This window comes from Perca flavescens, chromosome 19, assembly GCF_004354835.1.
Source record: "Perca flavescens isolate YP-PL-M2 chromosome 19, PFLA_1.0, whole genome shotgun sequence".
Lineage (NCBI taxonomy): Eukaryota > Metazoa > Chordata > Actinopteri > Perciformes > Percidae > Perca > Perca flavescens.
The window spans coordinates 20,134,489-20,157,031 of record NC_041349.1 but is presented as its reverse complement, the minus strand read 5'-3'; the positions used below and the strand labels follow the sequence as shown (position 1 = coordinate 20,157,031).

The following is a 22,543-nucleotide window of genomic DNA, read 5'->3' as shown; positions in this document are numbered from 1 at the left end:
GAGCTTGCTCATCCTAGAATGGAGAGTCCTGTAGCACCTGAGGAGGGCAATAGTATAGTTCTAGTATAATTGTCGCATTTACATTATAATAATGTATAATTTGTTTTCAACCAATGTCATAATTTAGAATTATATAAATTGCATTTAGTATTATTAAGTGATTTTATTTGGTAAGAGTAAAGTGCTTTTATTTTGAAGTCTCCACGCCAGGCTTGCTCATGAGTGAGAGAGGCGACAAGCTAACTGCAAGCGAAGCACGGACAATTTAATGCTCCAATAAAAGTTTTAAGGTTGTTATAGCGGATGTCAGCAATCTAAGGAAACCTCTATTCTCATGTGTACAGCATGCAGCCAACGAGGTATATTGTTTTGTGTCTGTATTTTACTTTGGTGAACGTTATTTTAAACTTGCGCATGTCATTGTATGTTTATATTAAGCTAATGTGGTCTTTATTTTCTTGTTATACTGTGTGTTTAGCTTTCACGGTGGATTTGCAGAAGAAGCTTCAAATAAACTTGTAGCAAGAAAGCTGCTTGTGTCTGCCAGTGAATTATATCTAGTAAGTAAGTTAATTTGATTAGGACAATGCACATTAATCAACATTTCTGTAAATGCAGCAGTGTTAGCCAGTCATCTTATTTTTCAACTGTAGTCCTAGTATGCATGTCTTTATGCTTGTCCAGAACAACCTAGACTTGAACTCAGAACCTTCTTGCTGTGAGGCTGAAGTGCTAACCACTGAGCCAGCATGCTGCAGTATATAGTATATCGAAAAAAAGTCATAGTATTGTATGTCGAAAAAAAGTCACAAAAACATCCTAACTGATATCTTTATTAATCCTGCAAGGGAAATTACGTTTTCATTTTGTTGTTAGAACACACATTACACACAGGCCTCACACACACACACACACACACACACACACACACACACACACACACACACGTTTACATTCACTAATGGCGAGATGTCAGAGTGAGGGGGCTGCAGCTGTCGATGGACGATGGAGCAGTTGGAGATTCGGTGCCTTGCTCAAAGGCACCTTGGCAGTGCCCAGGAGGTGAATTGGCACCACTCCAGCTGTATGGTATGGTGTCCACCACCATAATGGTGGTAAATGGTGTTGCTGGCAAAGAAATAGTAGGCTAGTTACAGTATCTTGACTGAATAAACCAGAGTAAATGTGGACGAAAGGACAATAGATGTGACTGTCGCTAACAGCGACTCAACGCTAGCGCTCCTTTTTTCTCTCTCAGCCTTGAGGGTATAACTGGCCTCCCTTCAAAGGTGGAAGCCTAAAAACAATCTCCAAAAGAGTGAAAGTGGTGCTGGCTTGTGGTGGGCGTCAGTCAACCAGTCAGTCAGGCGAAGGCCCTGCTGTCTCCCACTCCAGAGAACAGGTACCCTGAACTAGTTTCTACAAAGCTAAGTCGGAGATTTAATGGAATATAAAGCCTCTGGGCCCTTTTAGCAATTTGGAGTCAACACTCAAATATGCCCACGCTCAACTGGAAAGACTTTCCTTTCCTGCCCCTTCATGTGCAAATGTCCTGAATGGAGGTGTGCGCTGTTAAGTATGTGCTAATGTGTGTGTGTGTGCTCAGTTTCCCTATTGACTCCTTCCTACAACTCCCTCCTTCCTTTTTCTGATCTGTAGCAACACATCAATATCTAACGTGGTTCCCACTACAGGTCTTCATGGGTTAAAAAAATCTGCCTGAAGCCAAAAAGACCCGGAAATGTACTCAATGGAACCAACTGGACCCATCTATTATTTGGAAGCTGGGACCAAGAGCCGTGCAGAACCGAGAAATGTAGGACATAAACTTTAACCCGATGGGACCCGGGAGACATAGACCAGATTGGCACCAATTTAACAGCTGATTGCTATTAACAAGTAAATGTTAATTTACAAGTTGTCATGAAAACACCTTTGTGTCTTGTCTAATGTAACGTTAGTAGCCTTCTCCCTTGTGCCTGGCCATGTTGATATAATACATCCTCTTACCAAGAAGTTATTCCTCTTACTGATTGAAACAGCATGGCCAATCCACTTGTTATTTCACCTTAAAGTCCACTTACTGTCACAGTGACAAGTCTGAAGTCATGACAAACATGGCTCATTTAGAATCGGCATTGCAGTTTTGTTGCTTCTAGCAAAGTGAAGATAACTTTTGCTGCTAGGGCTGCTAACGGTAGATGTTTTTTTTTGTGATATGTGATCCCGCGATTCTCGTGTGACATCTTGAAAATCCAGCTGCCGTGCAAGGTAAGGTCTTGCTGGCTTGAGCTCATCTACTCCCGCTTTTCTTCTGTGTTTACTCTGATGTTTACATGTGACCCGCCAGCTGGCCAGCTAACTCAGGCTAGCAGAGTCGGCAGGAGACTGTCCAGTGTCCAACCACATAAACACACATTTTTTTTAATTTTTGTAAATTTGTAAAATAGATAATTCTGACGGAGAGCAGACTGGAGAGGCCTGCGCCTTTTAGAATTTTCTTTTTTGATATTGCATCGTTACCATATGGTGTGATTTGTTGTTGTTACCCTGCAGATTGTCAACATTTTTCCTTTGTGAGAGCAGGTTTATCCAAGGAAAAGTTCTTTACGAGACACCTTCATACCACACCATATGGCAGTGATGCAATATAAAGTTTTCTCCAGATGCCAGTAATGTTTTCTGCAATATTAGCCAGAGAGCTGCTCTTGACACTGTCTGTGTGATTGACAGTATTTCCAGCTGTTGGTAGAGTTAGAAGCCTGTTCAGGTTCAGTGTTTTTTATGCTGACATCAGCATTGGCATATCTGTAATGTTGAATGAGGGAGAGATTAAAATATACAATGATATGTTGTTTTCTTGAGATGGTGGGGTATAAAAATGGATTATATACGTTTAACAGTATTTGTCTTGCTAGTTTAGCCGATCGATTTGAGTGTTTGCCTTATAGCTGCAAGATAAACATAATAATTACAGTGTGAGTTGTCAGATTTTGCTGTATTAATACAACTAGTTCCACTTAGAATCTAAAGTCAAATCACTTACCTAAACCTAATATAGTTTAGTTTAGAGACGTTTTTGGGTATGTCATTAAAAAATGTTTTTTGTCCCACTTGGTTGACACCTTCAACAAAACTGAAAACCAAGTTAGTTAGAATCGCCATCATATAGAGAATGTGAATGGGAGCTGAAGCCAGATAAATAAAAACAGCAGTCCCTGGGCTACAAGGCCTGAGGCTATTGCATTGCTAGCAGGCACACAGCCACCCAGCTGCCCCAGCAGGGTAGGAACATATCAGTCAGCCTATTGGATACCTGACAGCTAATTTAGCTCCCCCTTAATGAGCAGAGGGCCCTGCTGCACAAACCCCACAATATGATACATAACAACATCATATATATATATATATATATATATATATATATATATATATATATATATATATATATATATATATATATATATATATATATATATAGCATGCACAGTAAGAAGCAGACTGCTAACTCTGGCAGATTCTTGTAAGAATAAAGGGAAGTTATATTCAGTACACAATGCATCCTTAATAAAAGCTGAAAGTGAGTAAATACAATATTTAGAATCTGTAGGTCTGTACTTTTTAATATTTAAAACATCTTAAAATGTTTTACTGTGTGAATGTTTAGGAGTTGATAATACAGTAAAAGTATAATTAAGTGAGGTGAAAATTAAGTATGGAGTAATTTTATTTTATTATTTGATACAGCAGTTACAGTGGTAGCAATGTTACTTTATTTATTCAGCCATCTACATAGTAATGTTGTTGAACATTAAAGCAACACCAAAGCACTTTTCCTCTTCGGTCCCCCTACAGGTTGGAAGCGGAATTGTCCATTACATTTTCTCATGTCTCATTCGAACTACAGATCCGCTACCCGATCTGGCAAACTTGCATAGTGCGGTTATAGCCGATAGAGGGCCGCAAAGCAAATGCAGAAGTGCCGTTCACCCTGTTATGAGTTGATGAACCACTGAAATGATTTTGGAAACTTTATTTTAAGGTACAAAAGAATCTTTGATGTTGTTTTAAGTGTAAACATACTGAAATATATTGCAGTGAAAACAGTATTTAAAGGATAAGGCTCAATTTCTTTTGTATTTTTTCTTTTGTCAACAAGACAAGAAAACAAATGAAAATCTTGAAAAGACCAAAACCGTTACTTTGTCTCTCAATACTTTTAGATTTTCCTAAAACAGCTGGGTACTGTAGTTTTTAGCAAACGTTGCTCAGAATAAAAAATGCATTTGTTGGGGACTACTTTCATTTGGTGCTTGAGTGAATATTTACAGCAGACTCAAAGTAAACATTGCCCATGTTCATCATAAGGAAGAAACATATCATCCTGTGCAACAGTGTGGTTTTTTTTGGACAACAATTGAGTGTAGTAACATACTAATCTTGTAGTGCCTTAAGTGTAAAATTGTATAAGGAATAGACTGCAGTGTGAAGAATACTTATGTATTAAAATATTAACACATGACAAAATAAAGCAACACTGTAATAATGAATGAAAATTAAAGTGGTCTAGGAGCAGTGTTACTGAAAATCTGATTCTGACCTTAGCAAGACTTGTGTGGAAGTATATATGTTCTGACAACACAGATGTCAAAGGGGACCCTCAGGACCCCAGCCTGTCACCGTGGGCTAGCCAAGGCGGGCTAAATTAATCTAGGCTACGTCAGTAAGGGAAGGGGTCACAGTTCACTGTGTATGCCCCGCTGCTTCAGCACTGGCTGACAGGCCACAGGAGTCTGAAAGTCCATGATGTACTGGCATTTGCTGGGCTCCTTCACCGATCTCAAGGCTGTCTCCGTTCCGCATGTCAGTGTGACCTAGAAAAGCACAAAGAAAAAAAAGTTGAGGTGGTGTGGGGAGAAGAGCCGATGTTAGTCTAAGTCAAGTGCCATGCCAGTTTTATCTCCCAATGGAGGATGATTGAAGATACTGTCCTACCTCTTGTTTAAGTGATTTTCAAAGCAGCTTACAAGACCTAGTGATGCTGTGACTATGAGACACTGTGGCATTATGGGATGTCACTGCTTTTCCCACATGTCAACAATGATTAACACTGTCATGACTTTAATAGGTGACTTTGACACCCTCCAAGAGAGTGGAAAGGAAAAAGCAACTCATTGTACTTCTAGGGGGTTTCCATAGCAATCCCTCACATCACACTGCATCCTGAGGAGACAATCCCTCTGGCGAACAAAAGCACCTGGAGAAGGAGAGAGATGGGAACTTAACAGGTATTATTGGGCTGAAATTTCATGCTGGTACAACCAGAGATGTTCACAAGTCATTTTTTGGAAGTCCAAGTCGAGTCTCAAGTCTTTGAGGGGCAAGTTCAAGTCAAGTCTCAAGTCTTTCGCCAGAAGTCCTAGTCAAGTCTCAAGTCTCTGGCCATCTGATCTGTCCCTAACACTGTATTGTTAAATCTTATGAATTCAAAGCATGTTCTGTAGCAGAAGCCAGCAGGCAAGTGTTCATAAACTTCTGGCGTACTTACAAACTTTACAATCCATCGTTTTATGAGTACATAACCTATTTGTACTAGTGTAGAAGTTTGGTATCATTTCGGGCATTATTAGTGGGGTCATTTACGAGATACAAACGTGGGTCCATTAGCCCCTTTGCTAATAAGCTATTCAGCTGATAACGCTACTCTACGCTAACTCTCCCAATGTTAGACCTAGGTGGAAAAAGCTTCTGGGGGGGTGTTTGGCTCGAGGTCATGGTGCAAGGGACCCTAGGGTGAAATCACTTTAAGTGCGACTCGAGTCAGAGTCTCAGACTCGAGTCCCCCATGTACCCATCTCTGGGTACAACTGGTGATTCGGTTTTGCCTTGTACTTGGATTACAAATAGAGTCCTTTGTTATCACTTAGTATCTTGTTGCACAAATTTATTAAGTTGGTGTATTCCGCTCAGTGAGACAAAGTGTTTTCCTTTGTGCATGTGCATAATTATTGGTGATTCCATTTTGACTTGCAGGTGCCAGCACCATAGGTCAGTGTTGGGGCAGTACTTTAGACTTTTGTGATTATATGTGTGGTTAGGTATAGAACTTTTCCAGATTGTGATTTTACTTCTGTCTTGACTCTTACTTGTCAATATTACACATGACGATCAGTTTACTCAAAGTGGTTAGTACTACTGCCTGTAAAAAACGTGTGTATGTCTTCTGTGGAGCTTTGTCTGAGAAAATATTATTATTTTTTTAATCGTACCCCCAACCGGCACTGTCAGACACCCACCAAGAGCCTGGGTCTGTCCGAGGTTTCTCCCTAAAAGGAAGTTTTCCTCGCCACTCAAAGAAAATGAAAATTGAGCGGAAGTACGTAAGAGGGCGTAGCCAGGCTAAAGATACACTGCATGCTGCTTGAATTTGGATTACCACTGAAACAATACATCACTGGTCCCACTACTCAAGTATAAAGAAATAAGGTTGTTTCACCTCTGAAAGAGAGAGCACAACGAGGTTTAGCATTTCAAATACAATGAGCGTCGACTTCTGACAAGACTTCATTTATGCCGACTGCACTCAGTTAGGGGGTTGAATTAAAGGAATTCAATTTAGTCATGTCAAAGGGGGCCCCTGAATGGCATGAGTACATACATACATTTGCAAATGACATTTATTGGAGTCGGATTTGAAGCGGGGGCCAGGCAAAGAAAAAAAGATGATTAAATGTGCTACATTTTCAATTGAGTAAATTCTTACACAAAAATGTAAACGGATCTCATAAAAGTGGCTGAAAAAGAAGGCAATGCTGGGAAAATAGAGAGAAGAGTAGAAGAAGAGTAAGCTGCAGGAGAATGCAACCGGAGCAACATTAACCATAAAACCAATGTAGAGCGACAGAGGGGTAAAAGCAAGTCAGCTTCCATCATATGGCTTTGAACAAAACATGTTTTTGCCAGGCTGTATGAGTCAGTCTTTTACTGATTGACTGACTCTCTATTATTGAAATACACATTTTGCAGAATGAGGCATGCAGAGAGCAGACTGGGTGAGAAGGCTTCAAATTGTCCCTGATGAATGTGGTTGGCTGTTTTCTTTAGCTTTAGAAATAAGCATTGCCTCTCTATACAGTTAATTTAAGTTGTATTATTATCTAGAGCATATTTGGGTTTCTATGGTGGGAGAAGTGTTTTTTTAAAGTGTGTAGCTAAATATTCGTCTTGGGCTTATGTAAAAAGAGGGTCTAGTATTATTTACCACCAGAGAGTTTTGTTTCAAAAGTATGTGAGGACTGGTTTATCTAGGCCAGTGTTTCTCAAAGGGGGCGGTACCGCCCCCCCAGGGGGCGTTCAGAAGATGATGGGGGGCGTTGGAAGCAATATTTTGGAAAGGGGGGTGTTGAGGTGCCCTTGGGGGGCGTTTGTTTGAAAGCTAGTTTAAACAAAAGATTGACAATAACAATACATGTTTACTATGCGCGGAGTTTGCGGGGGGGCAGGGGGAGCATTGTGGCTGAAACGGGTAATTGCATTGTTAGAAAAAAAAGAGTGGAATAATTAATTGCATTGTTTAAAAAATATATATATTATAACTATTTTCAATAATACAAAACAACTAAATGGTGGTAGGTAATAAATCTGATTTCATATACTGCTTTAGTAAAAAAATATTATTTCAGGGCTCCGGGTGACAAGTGACAGGCTGACGTAAGTCCAGCGATTCTCAGCTAGCATGTAATAGCGTTGTAGCTAGTTATCTGGTCGGACTCCTTACACGAAAATATGGACATAAGAAGATTTTTAAAACGTCGAGCTCCAAACGACACAAATAGTCCGCCATCGGGATCAAACAAGGAGGATACAACACAAACAACAGTAACCGATGATGACGATAGGCAAACGGACACCGCTGTGAACTTGGAGGGAACACCGAGCAGCTCTGGATCAGCAGCAACCGCTAGCAGTCCTGACGTTGACCACACAGATGCACTAGCCGCACTAGGTAACACCAACGCAGATGATCTTGGAGAAAAACACGGCTGTCCTAAACAACCTGCTCTGCCCCAATTCCCCTCAAAATGTTTTGGAAGTACAAAATGATCGTTTTCCACTTACTTCTACAAGAATTACCCATGAGTATTGAGTATTACGTTAGAAAGGATTCAGTCTACTGTTTTGCTTGTCGCCATTTCCAGACTGAAAGCTGCGTTGAGGAAACATTTAGAAAGGGCATGAGTGACTGGAAAAAATTGAGCAGTAAACTAGAGAAACATGGAAAAAGCCAGGCCCATCTAAACTGTATGATTAAGTGGAATAACTTCCAAGCAGCCAGCTCATCAAATTGCAGCTAAACTTTCTGAAAGCCATAAAACTACAGTAGAAAAGAAGAGAGGTTATCTATGCAAAGTAGTTGATGTTGTGAGGCTACTGTCTAAACTTGGATTGCCCTTTCGTGGACACAAGGAGGGAGAAGAGTCAGGATCGTGTGGCAATTTCCTCGAGGTTTGCAGTTTTTTATCGAAATATGATGCTGATTTTGAAAACATGAAATCCAATTATTTTAATGCCACAAGCCCAGATGTTCAAAATGAAATAATTGACATCTGCGCACAGATGCTTTACAACAAGGTTGCTGAAAAAGTGCAGGAAACTGGATTTTTCTCCATAATTGCGGACGAGGCTATGTCCTCCAAAACCGAGCAGGTGTCAGTGTGCATACGATATGCCGAGGAATTGGAAATCAAGGAGCGCTTTTTGTGTTTTATGGACTGTTCAGCATCTCGTAACGCGGCTGGGATTGTGGAGGCCATCTACAAAGGGCTTGATATGTGTGGTCTTAAAAACATCCCAATTGTGGCACAGAGTTACGACGGTGCGTCTGTGATGGAAGGTGTCTGGTGTGCAGCAGCGCATCAAAGAGACTCACCTCTACGCAGCCTACATACACTGCTTGGCGCACAAATTAAATTTAGTGCTTGTGGAGTGCAGTTCTGTGAACCGATGTGTGAAATCATTCCTGAGCATTATTGACAATGTGTATTCACTGTTTTCGGAACCGTCAAACCACCAGAGATTTATTGAACTCCAAAAATCCTTGAACGTGAAAGTAACTGAAGTCGTTCAGCCCAGTGACACGAGATGGGCATGCAAGTGGAGATGTGTGAAATCAGTGAAAAGTCACTACTCTGCGATTACGGAGTGTTTGAGAGAAATTAGTGAGAGAGGGAGAGAAGTGGTCAGCGCAAGCCAGTGGTATCCATGACTTCATGTCGAGAATGTCATTCATTACAAGCCTCGTGTTTGAGGAGCTACTGCGTGTGATCCACGTTACGCACAAGGCCCTACAGTCATCCAACTGCACACTGTCCGAAGCTGCGGCCCTTACTGACAGCCTGAAAGCAAACTTCGTGTCTAAAAGGCAGGAAGACTGGAGCGATGTGGGGAAGTCAGTCAAACAGTTCTGCCTGGACAACAACATTGCCGTGCCCGAAGAAAACACTGATCGTCAGATTCACGTCCCCGCAGGCCCCGCCGCACACAAAATTAAACGTGTTTCAAATCCGCCCACCTTCCTTGATGGGTTCTTGATTACCAGTACTTTAGGGCAAAGGGAAACAACCCACAAAGAAACAGCAGAGAGTCCTGGCTATCAGCAGAAACTATATTTCCCCGTGCTGGACACTCTCATCAATGAGCTGGAAAGGAGGTTCTCCGGAGAGTCCATGGAGCTGGCACACGCGTGTGCCGCAGTTTTGACATGCGACGAAAATGGAATTGATCCACTATTACAAAAATACACTCCGGCACTAAAAGTTAACCACCTTCTTGTTGCAGCCGAGATGAAGCTTGTCAAAGCCTCTGCTAACGCACCAATTTCAATGGAGCATCTTAAAAAAGCTGTAAAAAAAACAACCTACCCAAATCTCTAGCGCTCACTCTGCCGATTGGGTGATCTACTTCTGAGAGAAGCTTCTCTGCGATGAGGAGGATAAGGAGCTGGCTGCGGTTGACGATGGGAGCAGCCAGGTTTTCTTCTCTTGCGGTCCTTCACATCGAAAGCGACATTACGGCCAAGCTTTCACCTGAGACCATTATCAACGCATATGCAGGACGCAAAAAAAGAAAATTACTGTTGCACTAGTCTGGACAATGTCTAGGTCTGTAAGTTTTATTTCTCTGCTAAATAACTGCTTTAAGCTGGAGAAACTCAACACACTGCTTTCAATATGCTGTTTTTTGAGAGACGGGGGACGGGGATCCCACTGATATAAAAATCAAAAGTGGGGAGTGTTGTGTGAGTGTGTGACTGTCAGTTGAACATGTTCCGTCTTCTCAGACTTATAAACCAAGAGAGGGCAATTCTGTATCTATGCATACTGTAGCCTCTTTTTTCCGTGTCTCACAAAATGTTTTAAATGTTTCATGAATTACAACAAAATGCGAAATATTACTTGTTTTTTTAATCGCTCTCATTGCCACAAATGTGTTTAGAAAAATGGAAAGAAAAACTTTAAAAATCTTTTCATTTTGGTTGAAGATAATATTTTAACAGTGCAAAAGTGGTCCAAATTTCATTGCCTTGATGATCCTAATTATGTCCGAAGATGCGACAAGTCAAGTGGCTTCTACCTGTTTACAAATAGAATATGATTGTATTGTTGTACTGTTTTTTCTTCTTCTTTGGGTTAAAAATAAACATATGTGTTTATTTAACAGGTTTGTCCATATGTGCTCCTGCTGTGTTCCCCAATTGGTAGGCCTGTACTACGAAGCAAGATCAACATGTCCTGGATCTCTTTCAGTTACGGCTTCACCTAACCTAACAACTGCGGTCCCGCATAACCTGTATCACGATTATCAACTAGTTCAGTCAACCATCAGGGTTTCCCAATCCAATGGCGCGCGCGTTCACATAAAAGAGGCGGTGTTTGCGCACCACGACCAATCGCCGACAAATAGCCTATATGTAATTACCTCCTCTTAAGATCTATATCTTTAATAAATATAGCCATCAGTGAATGCCATCAGGGATTGTCGGTCTCTACATGTTTTAACTTTTATGAGCGCACATCTCTCTCCCCATCTCTCTCTCTCTCTCTCTCTCTCTCTCTCCTTGCACCGAGCTCCGCCTGCAGTCTTCTTACGGTGAAGCCTTTATCAACCGAGTATTGATCGGTCAGTAGGCGGTGCTTTTACACCAGTTGATCTCTGATCTCCAACTTAACCTGCTCCTGACCAGGTTAGGTGATAAGTATGAGTTACCACGGCGATTGAACCCGATAACAACTGATCCACCTTCGTAATACAGAAAATCCTGGGTTGAGCCTTAAGTTAGCTCGTTAACGCCAAATCCTGCTTCGTGGTACAGGCCTCAGGTCTCAGCTGCTACAATGATTTTTTATTTTTTTTTGCCTCCCCTGGCTCGAATGTCAAACTCCGCCTATGATGTTTACACTTAAAGGAGAATTCCGGTCAATTTTTACGTTAATCTTGATCGCTATAGCTACGCGAGTACTTTCGATAGAAAAAAACCCGACCCGAATCAGTGCAGGTAACACGGAGAAGCTGCAGCTACGTACTACAAGCGTCCCCTGAGCTAAAATGGCAGTGCTCGGGGCAAGTTTTAGAGTGCCTTTGTGCCTCTTAACAGACACAAAATGCAATTAATATGTCTGTGCCACAAGAACAGGGCCCTGACGTGTCAACAAGATGCGTTTTCAACTCAGACATTGTTTAAATTCACCTACCCTGGTCCCTGTCTCGATCCTGCCAGTAGCTAGCTTGCCCTGCTAGCTGATAGCCGTTAGCTGCCGTTTGGTGAGTGTATTCAGACAGGCTTCTGTGATAATCATCCCAATAACAATCCACGGAGTGGTGGTGGTGTGGCTATGTCCTCCAGAGGACAGGTTATGTCACGTCTTGAAGTGTATTCCCCCCTAAAAAAAAACAATAGTGCTGTAGTAGCTGTTAGCTGCTAGCTGCCCTCCAGTGAGTGTGTACAGCCAGATAGCTGTTAGCCGTTAGCTGCTAGCTGCCGTCCGGTGAGTGTATTCAGCCAGGCATCTGTGCTAATCATCCCAATAAAAATCCACGAAGCGCCCGGTGGTGTGGCTATGTCCCCCAGTTACTGAAGGCTAGCTTTAGCTTGTGCTTGGAGCAGCAAGTTCATCTGCCTGTTTCCCCTCTGTCTGTCAGTCTCGTTCTTTCCAACTCTTGAGGCTAGTTCTTCGTCTGTATACTCTGGTTCGAATAAATAAGGATGACCATCAAACGCAAAAGGCTCTTCCGTGTGTTGCATATCTGTTATATTCTTCATACTCCAAGCTTCTTCCGTTATAAACAACTCCGCTTTTCACTCTTCACACACACTACGCTCCAATCTGCAAATTACTGTTTACCTTTTTCTGCTACAACTGAATTCCCAGGAGACCGCGCGATGCAACAGCTAGGCTTCAGTAACGCTATTACTGTGCAAGCCACAGACATCGTTTATCCCGTTTCCATGTAGTTACATAGTCACTGATATGGTCATAACCACTACAGTGCCCCAATTACCTATTTTGAGGGGGAAATAATCTAAACCTTTCGCTGCAAAGGCATGATCTGTCCTATGCAGGATATCCACCAACCCACCGGGCGCTCCGTGGATTTTTATTGGGATGATTAGCACAGATGCCTGGCTGAATACACTCTGCGGACGGCAGTTAGCAGCTAACGGCTATCAGCTAGCAGGGCAAGCTAGCTACTGGCAGGATCGAGACAGGGACCAGGGTAGGTGAATTTAAACAATGTCTGAGTTGAAAACGCATCTTGTTGACACGTAAGGGCCCTGTTCTTGTGGCACAGACATATTAATTGCATTTTGTGTCTGTTAAGAGGCACAAAGGCACTCTAAAACTTGCCCCGAGCACTGCCGTTTTAGCTCAGGGGACGCTTGTAGTACGTAGCTGCAGCTTCTCCGTGTTACCTGCACTGATTCGGGTCGGGGTTTTTCTATCGAAAGTACTCGCGTAGCTATAGCGATCAAGATTAACGTAAAAATTGGCCGGAATTCTCCTTTAAACTACTAAAGAATAAGTAGTCTGCAACATTAAAAGCAGTGTTGGGAGTAACGCGTTACAAAAGTAACGTAATTACAGTAATGTATTCCTTTTTGCTGTAACGCAGTAATATAACGCATTACTAATAACATTTCGGTAATATTATACCCGTTACAATCTCAGTAACGCGCGTTACAACGCAGTTCAACCCAAAATAAATTGCTGTTTTTTTAAGAACCAACTCCGAGAAACATTTCAGAATCAGAGAAGAAAAACAATCCGTGATGTTTTTCCTGTTGCTGAACTTCGACAGTTGAGATGATGACTGAGACGGATTCTACATTTGCGAGATGGGCATTTTCCCATTATTTTATATACTATATCATATTTTATAAGGATAAGAACGTTATAGTCAAGTGCAATTTATGTGCAACACCAAAGGAACTCTCTACGTCGAGAAATAGCACAAGTAACTTGAAGAAACACCTGGACCGGTGCCACGCTAACACTAAGCTAACCGAGAGAGCTCCAGGCGTAGAGAAGAGAAAGAATACCGAGGATGAGAGCGCGAGGAATATAAAGCAACACAAATTAAGTTTCTCTCGGACTGCCATGCTGCTTGAACCCCGAGAGGTGAAGAGACTCGTGGCGGAGTATATTGTTGAAGACATGCTGCCTCTATCAACAGTAGAATCGCCGGCTTTTAGAAAGCTTGTGAGCAAAATCCCCGTCAACACTAGCAATGACAAGGTAAGCGAGCCACGCCAATGTTATTTAACGTCCCGTGTTGTTACAAACAGCAACATTAAAAACAATGTATTTACCTGCATCCAAATATTATTTAACCCATTAAGCACAGCATGAATTTAATATCTAGCGATTTTCTTAATTTTCCAGCATGTACTGCCAGACAGAAATACATTTGCCAAAGAGTTGGATAAGGCATATGATCTCATGGAAAAGGAGCTGAAGAAAGTTATCGAAGCTCAGCAGTATGTATCAACAGCAGCAGACATGTGGAGTGCAAATAACAAAAGTTTCATGGGGCTGACTGTGCACTGGATCGATGCAGATACCTTGAAACGAAAGAAGGCTGCAATAGCTTGTAGAAGATTCAGGGGTCGACATACATATGACGCAATTGCAACAGAACTAGAGGACATTTTTTCTCAATATGGGCTGACCTACGATAAAGTCACTGCATGTGTGACGGACAACGGGAGTAACTTTGTGTAGGTGTTCAAGGAGCATCAGCATATTGAGACCGAGGAGGAAGATGAGGTGGAGGGCGATGGCGAAGTGGACTTTACAGACCTTCACAGTGTGTTTACCACCGATGATGATGATCCCGAGCATGGGCTATGTGTACTGCCTCCCCACCATAGATGCGCAGCCCATACACTTAATCTAATTGCCAAACATTGAGGTTGATAAATGGCTAGCATCTAATCCAGAATCGAGGGCTGTGTATCGTAGTGCCGCAGCCAAATGTTCAGCGCTATGGAAAAAGGCCAGCCGCTCCACAGTCGCAGCCGAGTGCCTGGAAGAGGTCAGTGATAGAAAGTTGATTGTCCCCACAATAACACGGTGGAACTCATTCTATGATGCCTATGCTCGGATTACAGAAATGCCCCTATCTGACATAAATAAACTTTGCACACAGCTTCAGATTAAATGTATGAATGACAGGGAATACCAGTTTCTCAAGGAATACTGTTCCATTATGAAGCCTTTCACAGTCACACTGGACATCCTACAGGGTGAGGACACTCGCTTCAACCAACCCTAGAAGTTCTAATGGCCAAAACCTTAGCAGCGAAAAATGGCTTAACGCAAATGACCACTGGGCTGTTGTGGGAGCAATTAAAACTCGATTTGCAGCAACAATTGACTCCAAGGATGCGCTACTGGCTGCCGTTTCACTGCCCAAGTTCAAGCTACGCTGGATAAAAGAAGAAGCCAGAAGAGACCACATCAAGTTACTCCTCATGACGGAGTGCCGCTCCCTAACAACAGAAGAGCCTGCAGCCCTGATACCTGATGTCCCTCAACCTGCTGCTGTTGCCTCCAGCGAGGAGGACTTTTTTTTATTTCCTTTTTTATTAGCACAATGACACAGCTGATGCACCAATGTCAGTGGAAACAGAGGTAATGTCTTATTTAAGCTCTGCCCTTGTAATGGAAAGTCTGCACCAGTTTCCAAGAATTAAAAAAATTGCACTTCGCTATGAGCTGTCTTTTCACATGAGGTCTTATAGGCCCAAGCACTTTGACTTTATTTTTGGTATTCTTGAAAAATATGGGCAGCCCCACAGAGCTGTTAGCTACATGTCTAGTTTTAAGTGATTTAAATTTTCCCAGCCTTTATTTGGTATCCTATGTTTTAGCCAATGTTTGACAAATAGCAGGATTTCTCTGTTTTGCCTGTGTTTTTTTGTTTGTTTTTGTTTTAGAATCAATTATAGGCTTTGTTTAGCCCACATGTTAATTTTTGTGAAGTTGGACTGAAATTACTGAGTCATATTTCCAGGATGCCTAATTCTCCAGGAGCACTTTTTGATTCTTTATAAAGCATAAGCTATGTCATCCAATGCGTGCCAGCTTTGTGTTGTGAACTTGAATTAAAAGAGAATAAAAGAATAAAAAAACAAAAAGAATAAGAGATTGTGCATCTTATCATCATTAGACTATAGGTTGTTGCATAATAGTGGGCTCCAGCTCTATTGTGATTCATATGCATAGGCCTATGATTTAAATATGAACAGTAAATCTATGAGAATCTACCAGATTGTATTTCTTTGCCTGCTTTTGTAATTCTGACAGTGATTGTTACTTTTTGTATTGTGCCATGAGCCTTCACTGTGTCTATTATATTAAGTTGTTAGTAGCCTTAGGGGCCTACACAGTCATTATGCTATAACCATATTGTCCTCGACTGGATATATAATGAGCTGCAGTAAACTAAATTTTAGCATTTTAGAATGCCAAGTCATACTTCCGTGGGTATTTTTGGTAAAAGTAACTCAAAAGTAATGCAAAAGTAGTGTAACGCATTACAATTCAGAGACAGTAATATTGTAATATAACTAATTACTCTCAGATGACAGTAACTAGTAATCCATAATGTATTACATTTTTTAAGTAACTTGCCCAACACTGATTAAAAGCTGCCAGTTTACAACACTGCGACTGGACGGGTATCCTAACTTTTCTGTGCTTCTGTCAGCTTTGTTTGGCGCAGCTCCGTGCTGCCTTCATGGAAACGGGACGTAAGAGCATCATCTTAAATGAGCTCTGTAGCTATTAGTGAAGCTGCGTTCAGATAAGAAAAAAAAAGTAATCGCCGTGACATCCTGTTGTATTCTTTAACCCCCCCAATGTAGCAAAAGTAGACTTTATATTTCACAGTAACAGTTTTTCGTCAGATGGTTTATTAAACACAACGTTTCCTACTGTACCTGAATGCAGCTTCATTTCACGGAGAAAGAGAGAAAGAAAAGAGACGTGCGAGAGATATTGACTGTGCTTTGTTATTTGGCAAACATTTAGCTGTTCCATAAACTCGCGGGCAGTTCAGGGCTTGTGTTTGGTGTTTTAAAACTTTCTTATGGAAGCGAATGAGGCAGTGATGTCACTGTTTACTGTACGGGACTCTCACACCTCCACAAAACGCAGCGCGATGTGGGGTTGCGTTTTCTCCAAATGTTTTTTTCTGCTATTTACTCGCAAGACAGGCGATAGCAAACATAGCTAGACTCTTCTAAGCATTAAAAAACGGCTCTCACTAACTTTCAAAGGTTGTAAACTTATTTCCATTCGGCAGTAGGTGTCGTTCTTCAAGTCGTTTGTCATCACCAAAATACTTTTCTGTGTGTGTGTGTGTGTGTGTGTGTGTGTGTGTGTGTGTGTGTGTGTGTGTGTGTGTGTAATCCTGCTTTTACCCCTTGATAAATGCCAGCTTGTTTTCCGTTGGAACATTTCGATTTTAGATTTGAATGAAAAATAGATTTGAATGTTAAATTGCTAGCTGTTTCTGATTGGCTACTGTTAGTGTTTGTAATAATAATACTAATAATAATAAAAATAATAATAAGCATAATACATTTTATTTAAAGCGCATTTCATGACACCCAAGGTCACTTCACAAACAAAAAAGGACATTCAAATTATAGTCATCTTATAAGGTGCTGAAGTTCACAGCATGCAACAGGCGTTTTGATAATACCTATTTATAGTTTGAATGTTACATATCTAGTCGTTCTGATTGGCTGCTGTTATTTAATTTGAATGTCAATTGGTTGCATTTTTTTTAAAAACCTGTAAATATATATAAGTTCTATTCACATGGCGGTTTTGATACCTGGGAAACTAATACATGTGTTGTTTGTCATTCAATGATTTGATTTTTTGATTATTTTTGATAACAATAGTAACAACAATAATAGGCCTATATTAGCGTAATCATTAATATTCGCGGCATTTAGCCTAAATAATATTTGATGGGGGGCGTTAGGGACCTGGATAATGGATAGGGGGGCGCTGGCACAAAAAAGGTTGAGAACCACTGATCTAGGCCCACCTTGTTCAAATTACAACAGTTTTGCCACAGTTTCAAACTATCCTAAATTCTCAAATAGTGGCTGGGGCCTTTATGTACCTTAGTAGCACAGAGATTCAGGCTTTAGGTTTATATTAGATACAGGCTTTTATTACATTTCATTGTCTTTGTACTTGTACTCTGCACAATGACAATAAAGTTGAATCTAATCTAATCTAATTTCCATTGTTACCCAGTTAATGAAAACTCAAAACGTCCTCCATGATTACTCTAAATTCAGCAAAATGTCCATTTCCACAACACTAATTCCATCATTAGTTGTAAGGTGTTCCACTTTGCCTTTTTTTCCTGAAAACAATGTAAATTACCGTGAATTAAACTCAACACTTCCTCCACAATTTTTACATGAAAGGTTGCAAAAGCTTGCAGCCTTCCCTTTATACAGTATGTAGGATTTTAGTAGACAAAACATCTGAAGGTTTTGTTCCTCAACCACTGTTTGAGAGTTTACAGAACCTGCAGTCTCGCATTGCCAGACCTACCTCCACAGCACTACGGAGGAAGGTCTGGCTAGTCCACACAGCATTTCTTTAAACCAATCACAATTGTCTTGGGTGTTGCTAAGCGCTGGATGGAGCAACAGTGCCTCTGCAAAATAGCCTCAGGAAGGAATTTGTTTTGGTGGAACGTGTATGTTCAAAGGTGTTTTAGTTGTGCAACAGAAAATTCAGATTGGACAGATAGTCTAGCTAGCTGTCTGGATTTACCGCAGAGATCTGAGGAGCAAGTTTTAAGAAACTTGTTGTAAAGGGGCCAAAACCAACAGGTGAATGTGGAAAGAACAGACCAAAGAGAAAAGCAGAGAAAGGGGAGCATATCCTTGGACCAGGAAGGACAAGTTCATGCTGCGGGCCAAAGTGTGTGAGCTGAGGAACAACATGAAGACTGTCAGAACTACTACTGCAGAACCAGCAGCTCAAACAGGACTTCAAACAGAGTTGTCTAAGGAAGCAGCACATGGAGCTGAAGAGTGAGAGGAACTTAGAATGCCAACACAAAGAAAGCGGAAGGTGATGGACATCCGGCCGAAATGAGGGACATCTGGCAGAAATTCTGGCGGCACCTGAACAATCTCGGAAATGACAAAAGTGACCAATAAGCAAATTGTAAAGATAAAATGCATAATTGGTAGTTTTTTTAATTTACTTTTAAAGACTAAAATGTCCATATTTGCAATAATTAATTAAAATCCAAATGAGGTCTGTATCACATCTTTTATTTAGGTTGGGACTCTAATGAGCTGTGCAAACGACTTCTTTTTGTTCCCTCATCCTTTGCTGTATCATCTATCCATCTGTCTATTTGACAGTCTGTCAGTGTGTATGTACCATTTGTTCATTTGTCTCTCATCAGTTCATTCATTCTGCCTCTTTGTACTCTCATATGCTCCCATTACTGTGAGTGTAAGAGTGTGTGTGCTTACTGCGCATATGTATGTATTGTTTTGTGTGAAATGCAGTACTTACTGTAGTACTGCGTGAACCTCCTTGCCAGCAGGGTTCTCCATTCTCATACTCCATCTGACTGTACTGGTTCTTTGGTGTTCCTGCCCACATCCCCCACCTCCTGAAATAAGAAAGAAATGGTCAGTTTAAATATTTTTATAAAGTGCATGTGGAAACAAAATTTCTGTCTATTAGTCAAGCCAAATCAAATTGTAATTCTCTTTGTTGGGACAAATTAAAAACAGAAACATATAATGTGTTCTATTAAATAACACAAGGTTGGATTATTGAAAAACACTTCCTCCCAGCAAACATGAAAAACAGGCAAGATAGCCAGTCTGGCAGTGCCCTCTTTTGAATCCTGGTACCAGTGCTCTTGCGTCTCCTCTCCTCTTTTACAATGGAGGGGAAATATTAATTATCATTTTGTCAGAGTTAATATGTATGCAATACCACACAAGGGAAGGAGAAGAGAAAAACACGCCGCCAGTGAAGGCCATCACAAATGAGGCTCTGCCTGCCCATTGCTAGCTAATTACATTCTCACCAAACATTTCAAGGGAAGTTATGAAAACCAAAGCAAACCAGGGTGCCAGTGTCCAACACAGATCTCAGTACTGACAGATGTCATTTGATTATGCTTTCACCAACTTCCTCTGATCATTTGTTGAACTTGAGCAGCTTCTTTGAGGTGGCGTCAACCGCAGTCGTGCTGCTGGTGAGTGTTGGTTTTAGTAAAACATTGTAATCTTGTTAGGGAGGAAAAGCTTTACTGCATTTGGTGCATGGTGGATTGAAGATTTTACTGATGTGTGTTGCTCTGATCTCTTGCCCTACATAGGCTAACAACTATTTTCTGTCTGCAATGTTAAATATTCAGAACAGAGAACAACTAATGAAATCAATCTTTTTACTTTGAGGGAAGCATACATAAAGAAATTAAAATCTGATGGTCTGCAAGCCTTTTTTTGTAAACGGCTTGTCAATGTTCTGTTAATCATTCTGGAGAAAGAGCTACAAAAAGCTATAAATTCAATTTATTGTTCTTTTAATCTGCTCAAGTGCTTTTCTCACCAGTGCCAACTCTGTCACAAGTGTGCAACACTTGATCAATGTGCCTACACTGACCTTTCCACATGGGATTAATGTAGCAAGATCTACTCCATTCTTTAAGTACGGCTTTTAGTATTATGGAAGCTAATCTTCAATATTTCATGGCCTATTATGATATTTGTATTACTTCCGTAATTGAGCTCAATAGTATATTGTGCTATTTGGATATAACAGTATAATATCTGTATTTTCTTTCTAAAGCTCAACAACAAATTAATACATAATTACAATTTGATATTGCATTTTTTTTCCCCTAACAACAAATTGTAACTATAAATCTTAGATGACAGGTACATAGAGGAACTGAATAGAAAATGGGAGGAAGTAGGAAAAAATATACTCTAGTTGGTTGTATTAAGTTGTGTCCAACAACTTGTCATTCCTGTATTTCTTTAAATGTTGTTTTATTCTCATTTGACCTTGATGAGGGCAAACATGGGAGTCCTCTTTGATTTTAAAAAGCACTCTCCAGCTTTTACAGACACATGGCTGTCTTCAGGTCCCTGAAGGTGGCTTTTCTGCCGTCTATGATGTGCATGGCTTATTTAAGATGCCTGAACAGGTCAGTCAGAGGTGAATTGCTCACACAAGTGGAAGCCGGCTGGGCCAGAGCGTCTCGCCTTTTCCTTCCAGCCTGTTTGATTGGGTTTTAGCACTCTGTTAGTACCAGGAGGCCCTCAAATGGATTGCTGTCAGGGGCAGCAGACATGGCAAGCGGAGAAAGTGACAGTGCTCTGGCCCTCGCTGCTAGTTGACCAGTGATACCTTGCGCATCATCTTCATGCATCCTAGTCTGCCATACCCCCCACCACTAGCACACACCTCATTTCCTCACCTCACATTTGTTCACTTTCTTCTTGAATCTCCATTCTCACTCTGTCAGCTCTCTTGTGCCCCGGGAGGCAGCGTAGGCCCTATCAATTAGGCTTATGTTATTACTAAGATGTGGCAAACACACTCCAATCATTTGGATTCACAAGATGAAATCCTATTGACAGAGCATTCCCTGTAATAATACCTACCTGAATTTAACATTTGCTGGTCATTCTACAGTTATCGCCAGACTAGTGCACAGCTCGTTATTTAAACCTATGAAAAACATATCTTATTGCTTAATTGCATGGCACCGGAGTGCATAAACATTACTATATGTTAGTCTGACCCTGTGGCTGACAAAATAGCACAACTCAAATGTGCAAATTGCACCCCCACCCCCTTCTTCCTTCAAAACATGCCTGCTAATCTGCTGCACCCGTTTTCTGCAGCCAAGATGGAAATCCTGTTTGCCTGCTCAACACAATCATACACACCCAACTACTACTATACTGTACAAATAGGACTAAAATGTTCAGGAGAAGAACAAGGAAAGCAGACACATTGCTGTTTTCAGTCCAATAAAATAGCATGAATAAACATAATTAAAGTATGTAAATAGATTAACATTGGCAGCAGAGAGTAAATTGCATCTTAGCTTTTGTAGAAAATCCATTTCCAACCACATGGAGACAAGGGAGGGGCCAGAAATGCAGACTTCCTTTTAGTGATAAATGATGGATGATATTGAACACATGCTCCTTTTAAGGCTTGAAACCTGGAGATTCTTATTTTCAGATATCTTGGTTATAATTCAATCTTTGTCTGGCCTCCTCTAATGCCATAACATGCTCCTTCCATTACACACAAACCTGTAATTGCAGCATTTCTAGCCATAAACCTATTATCCATTCATTTGCTTTGCATTGTGGGTAAAATAGAGGGCCACGCAGAACACAGACACACCTCTAACTGCACACATTTGCGAGTCAATGTGATTTAATTTTCTCTCTGAATCACTAAGGTTTGATTTCTATTGACACACAGAATAGCAGATGGAGTTGTGATTCATTTACATCCAGTAGCTGCGAATTTACTATTACAATTGCAGTTTCACCTATTTGATGCCTTCAAAGCTAGGTTTACTGAAGGACTAAATAAAGATCTAAATAATCATGGATATACTACTGTATATAATATGTTTAAGAACTTTTTGTAAGAACAGGTAAAATACTTTTTGTAACTTATGACAAAATTGGTCTCAGAGTACTTGTATTGTTGTACTGATTTTTTATAATCTAATCCTCATTAAGAATAATTAGCATTAAAAACGCTGATGAGCTTCTTTTTCTTCTTCTGATAATGGCTTGAGCTGATATAAGCTCCTCTTATTTCTTTTAAAACGATACGGTCACCAGTGATTCTGTTTCAAACTTCATTGCGGCATTAATCTCTATGCCTCGAGTGATAAATCCTGAAGATCCATGGCTAATCTCGCTCAACACTGAGAA

At 40.8% G+C, this 22,543-nt stretch overlaps 1 protein-coding gene across 2 annotated transcripts in view; it reads right to left on the bottom strand.

Annotated features, from left to right (window-relative positions):
- Nucleotides 1-4,129: 4,129 nt before the first annotated feature.
- LOC114545625 (glucosidase 2 subunit beta) overlaps nt 4,130-22,543 on the bottom strand; it is a 151,240-nt gene continuing 132,826 nt past the window's right edge. Inside the window, exons 14-16 of one of the 2 annotated variants that reach the window (XM_028564042.1) lie at nt 19,128-19,227; nt 5,211-5,257; nt 4,787-4,874 (exon numbers count right to left, since the gene is read on the bottom strand). In XM_028564042.1, the coding sequence (XP_028419843.1) occupies nt 4,865-4,874; nt 5,211-5,257; nt 19,128-19,227 (157 nt within the window). In that variant the 3' untranslated portion in view covers nt 4,787-4,864. Of the gene's footprint in view, nt 4,875-5,210; nt 5,258-19,127; nt 19,228-22,543 lie in introns of both variants that reach the window. The other variant, XM_028564041.1, reaches the window with a different exon arrangement.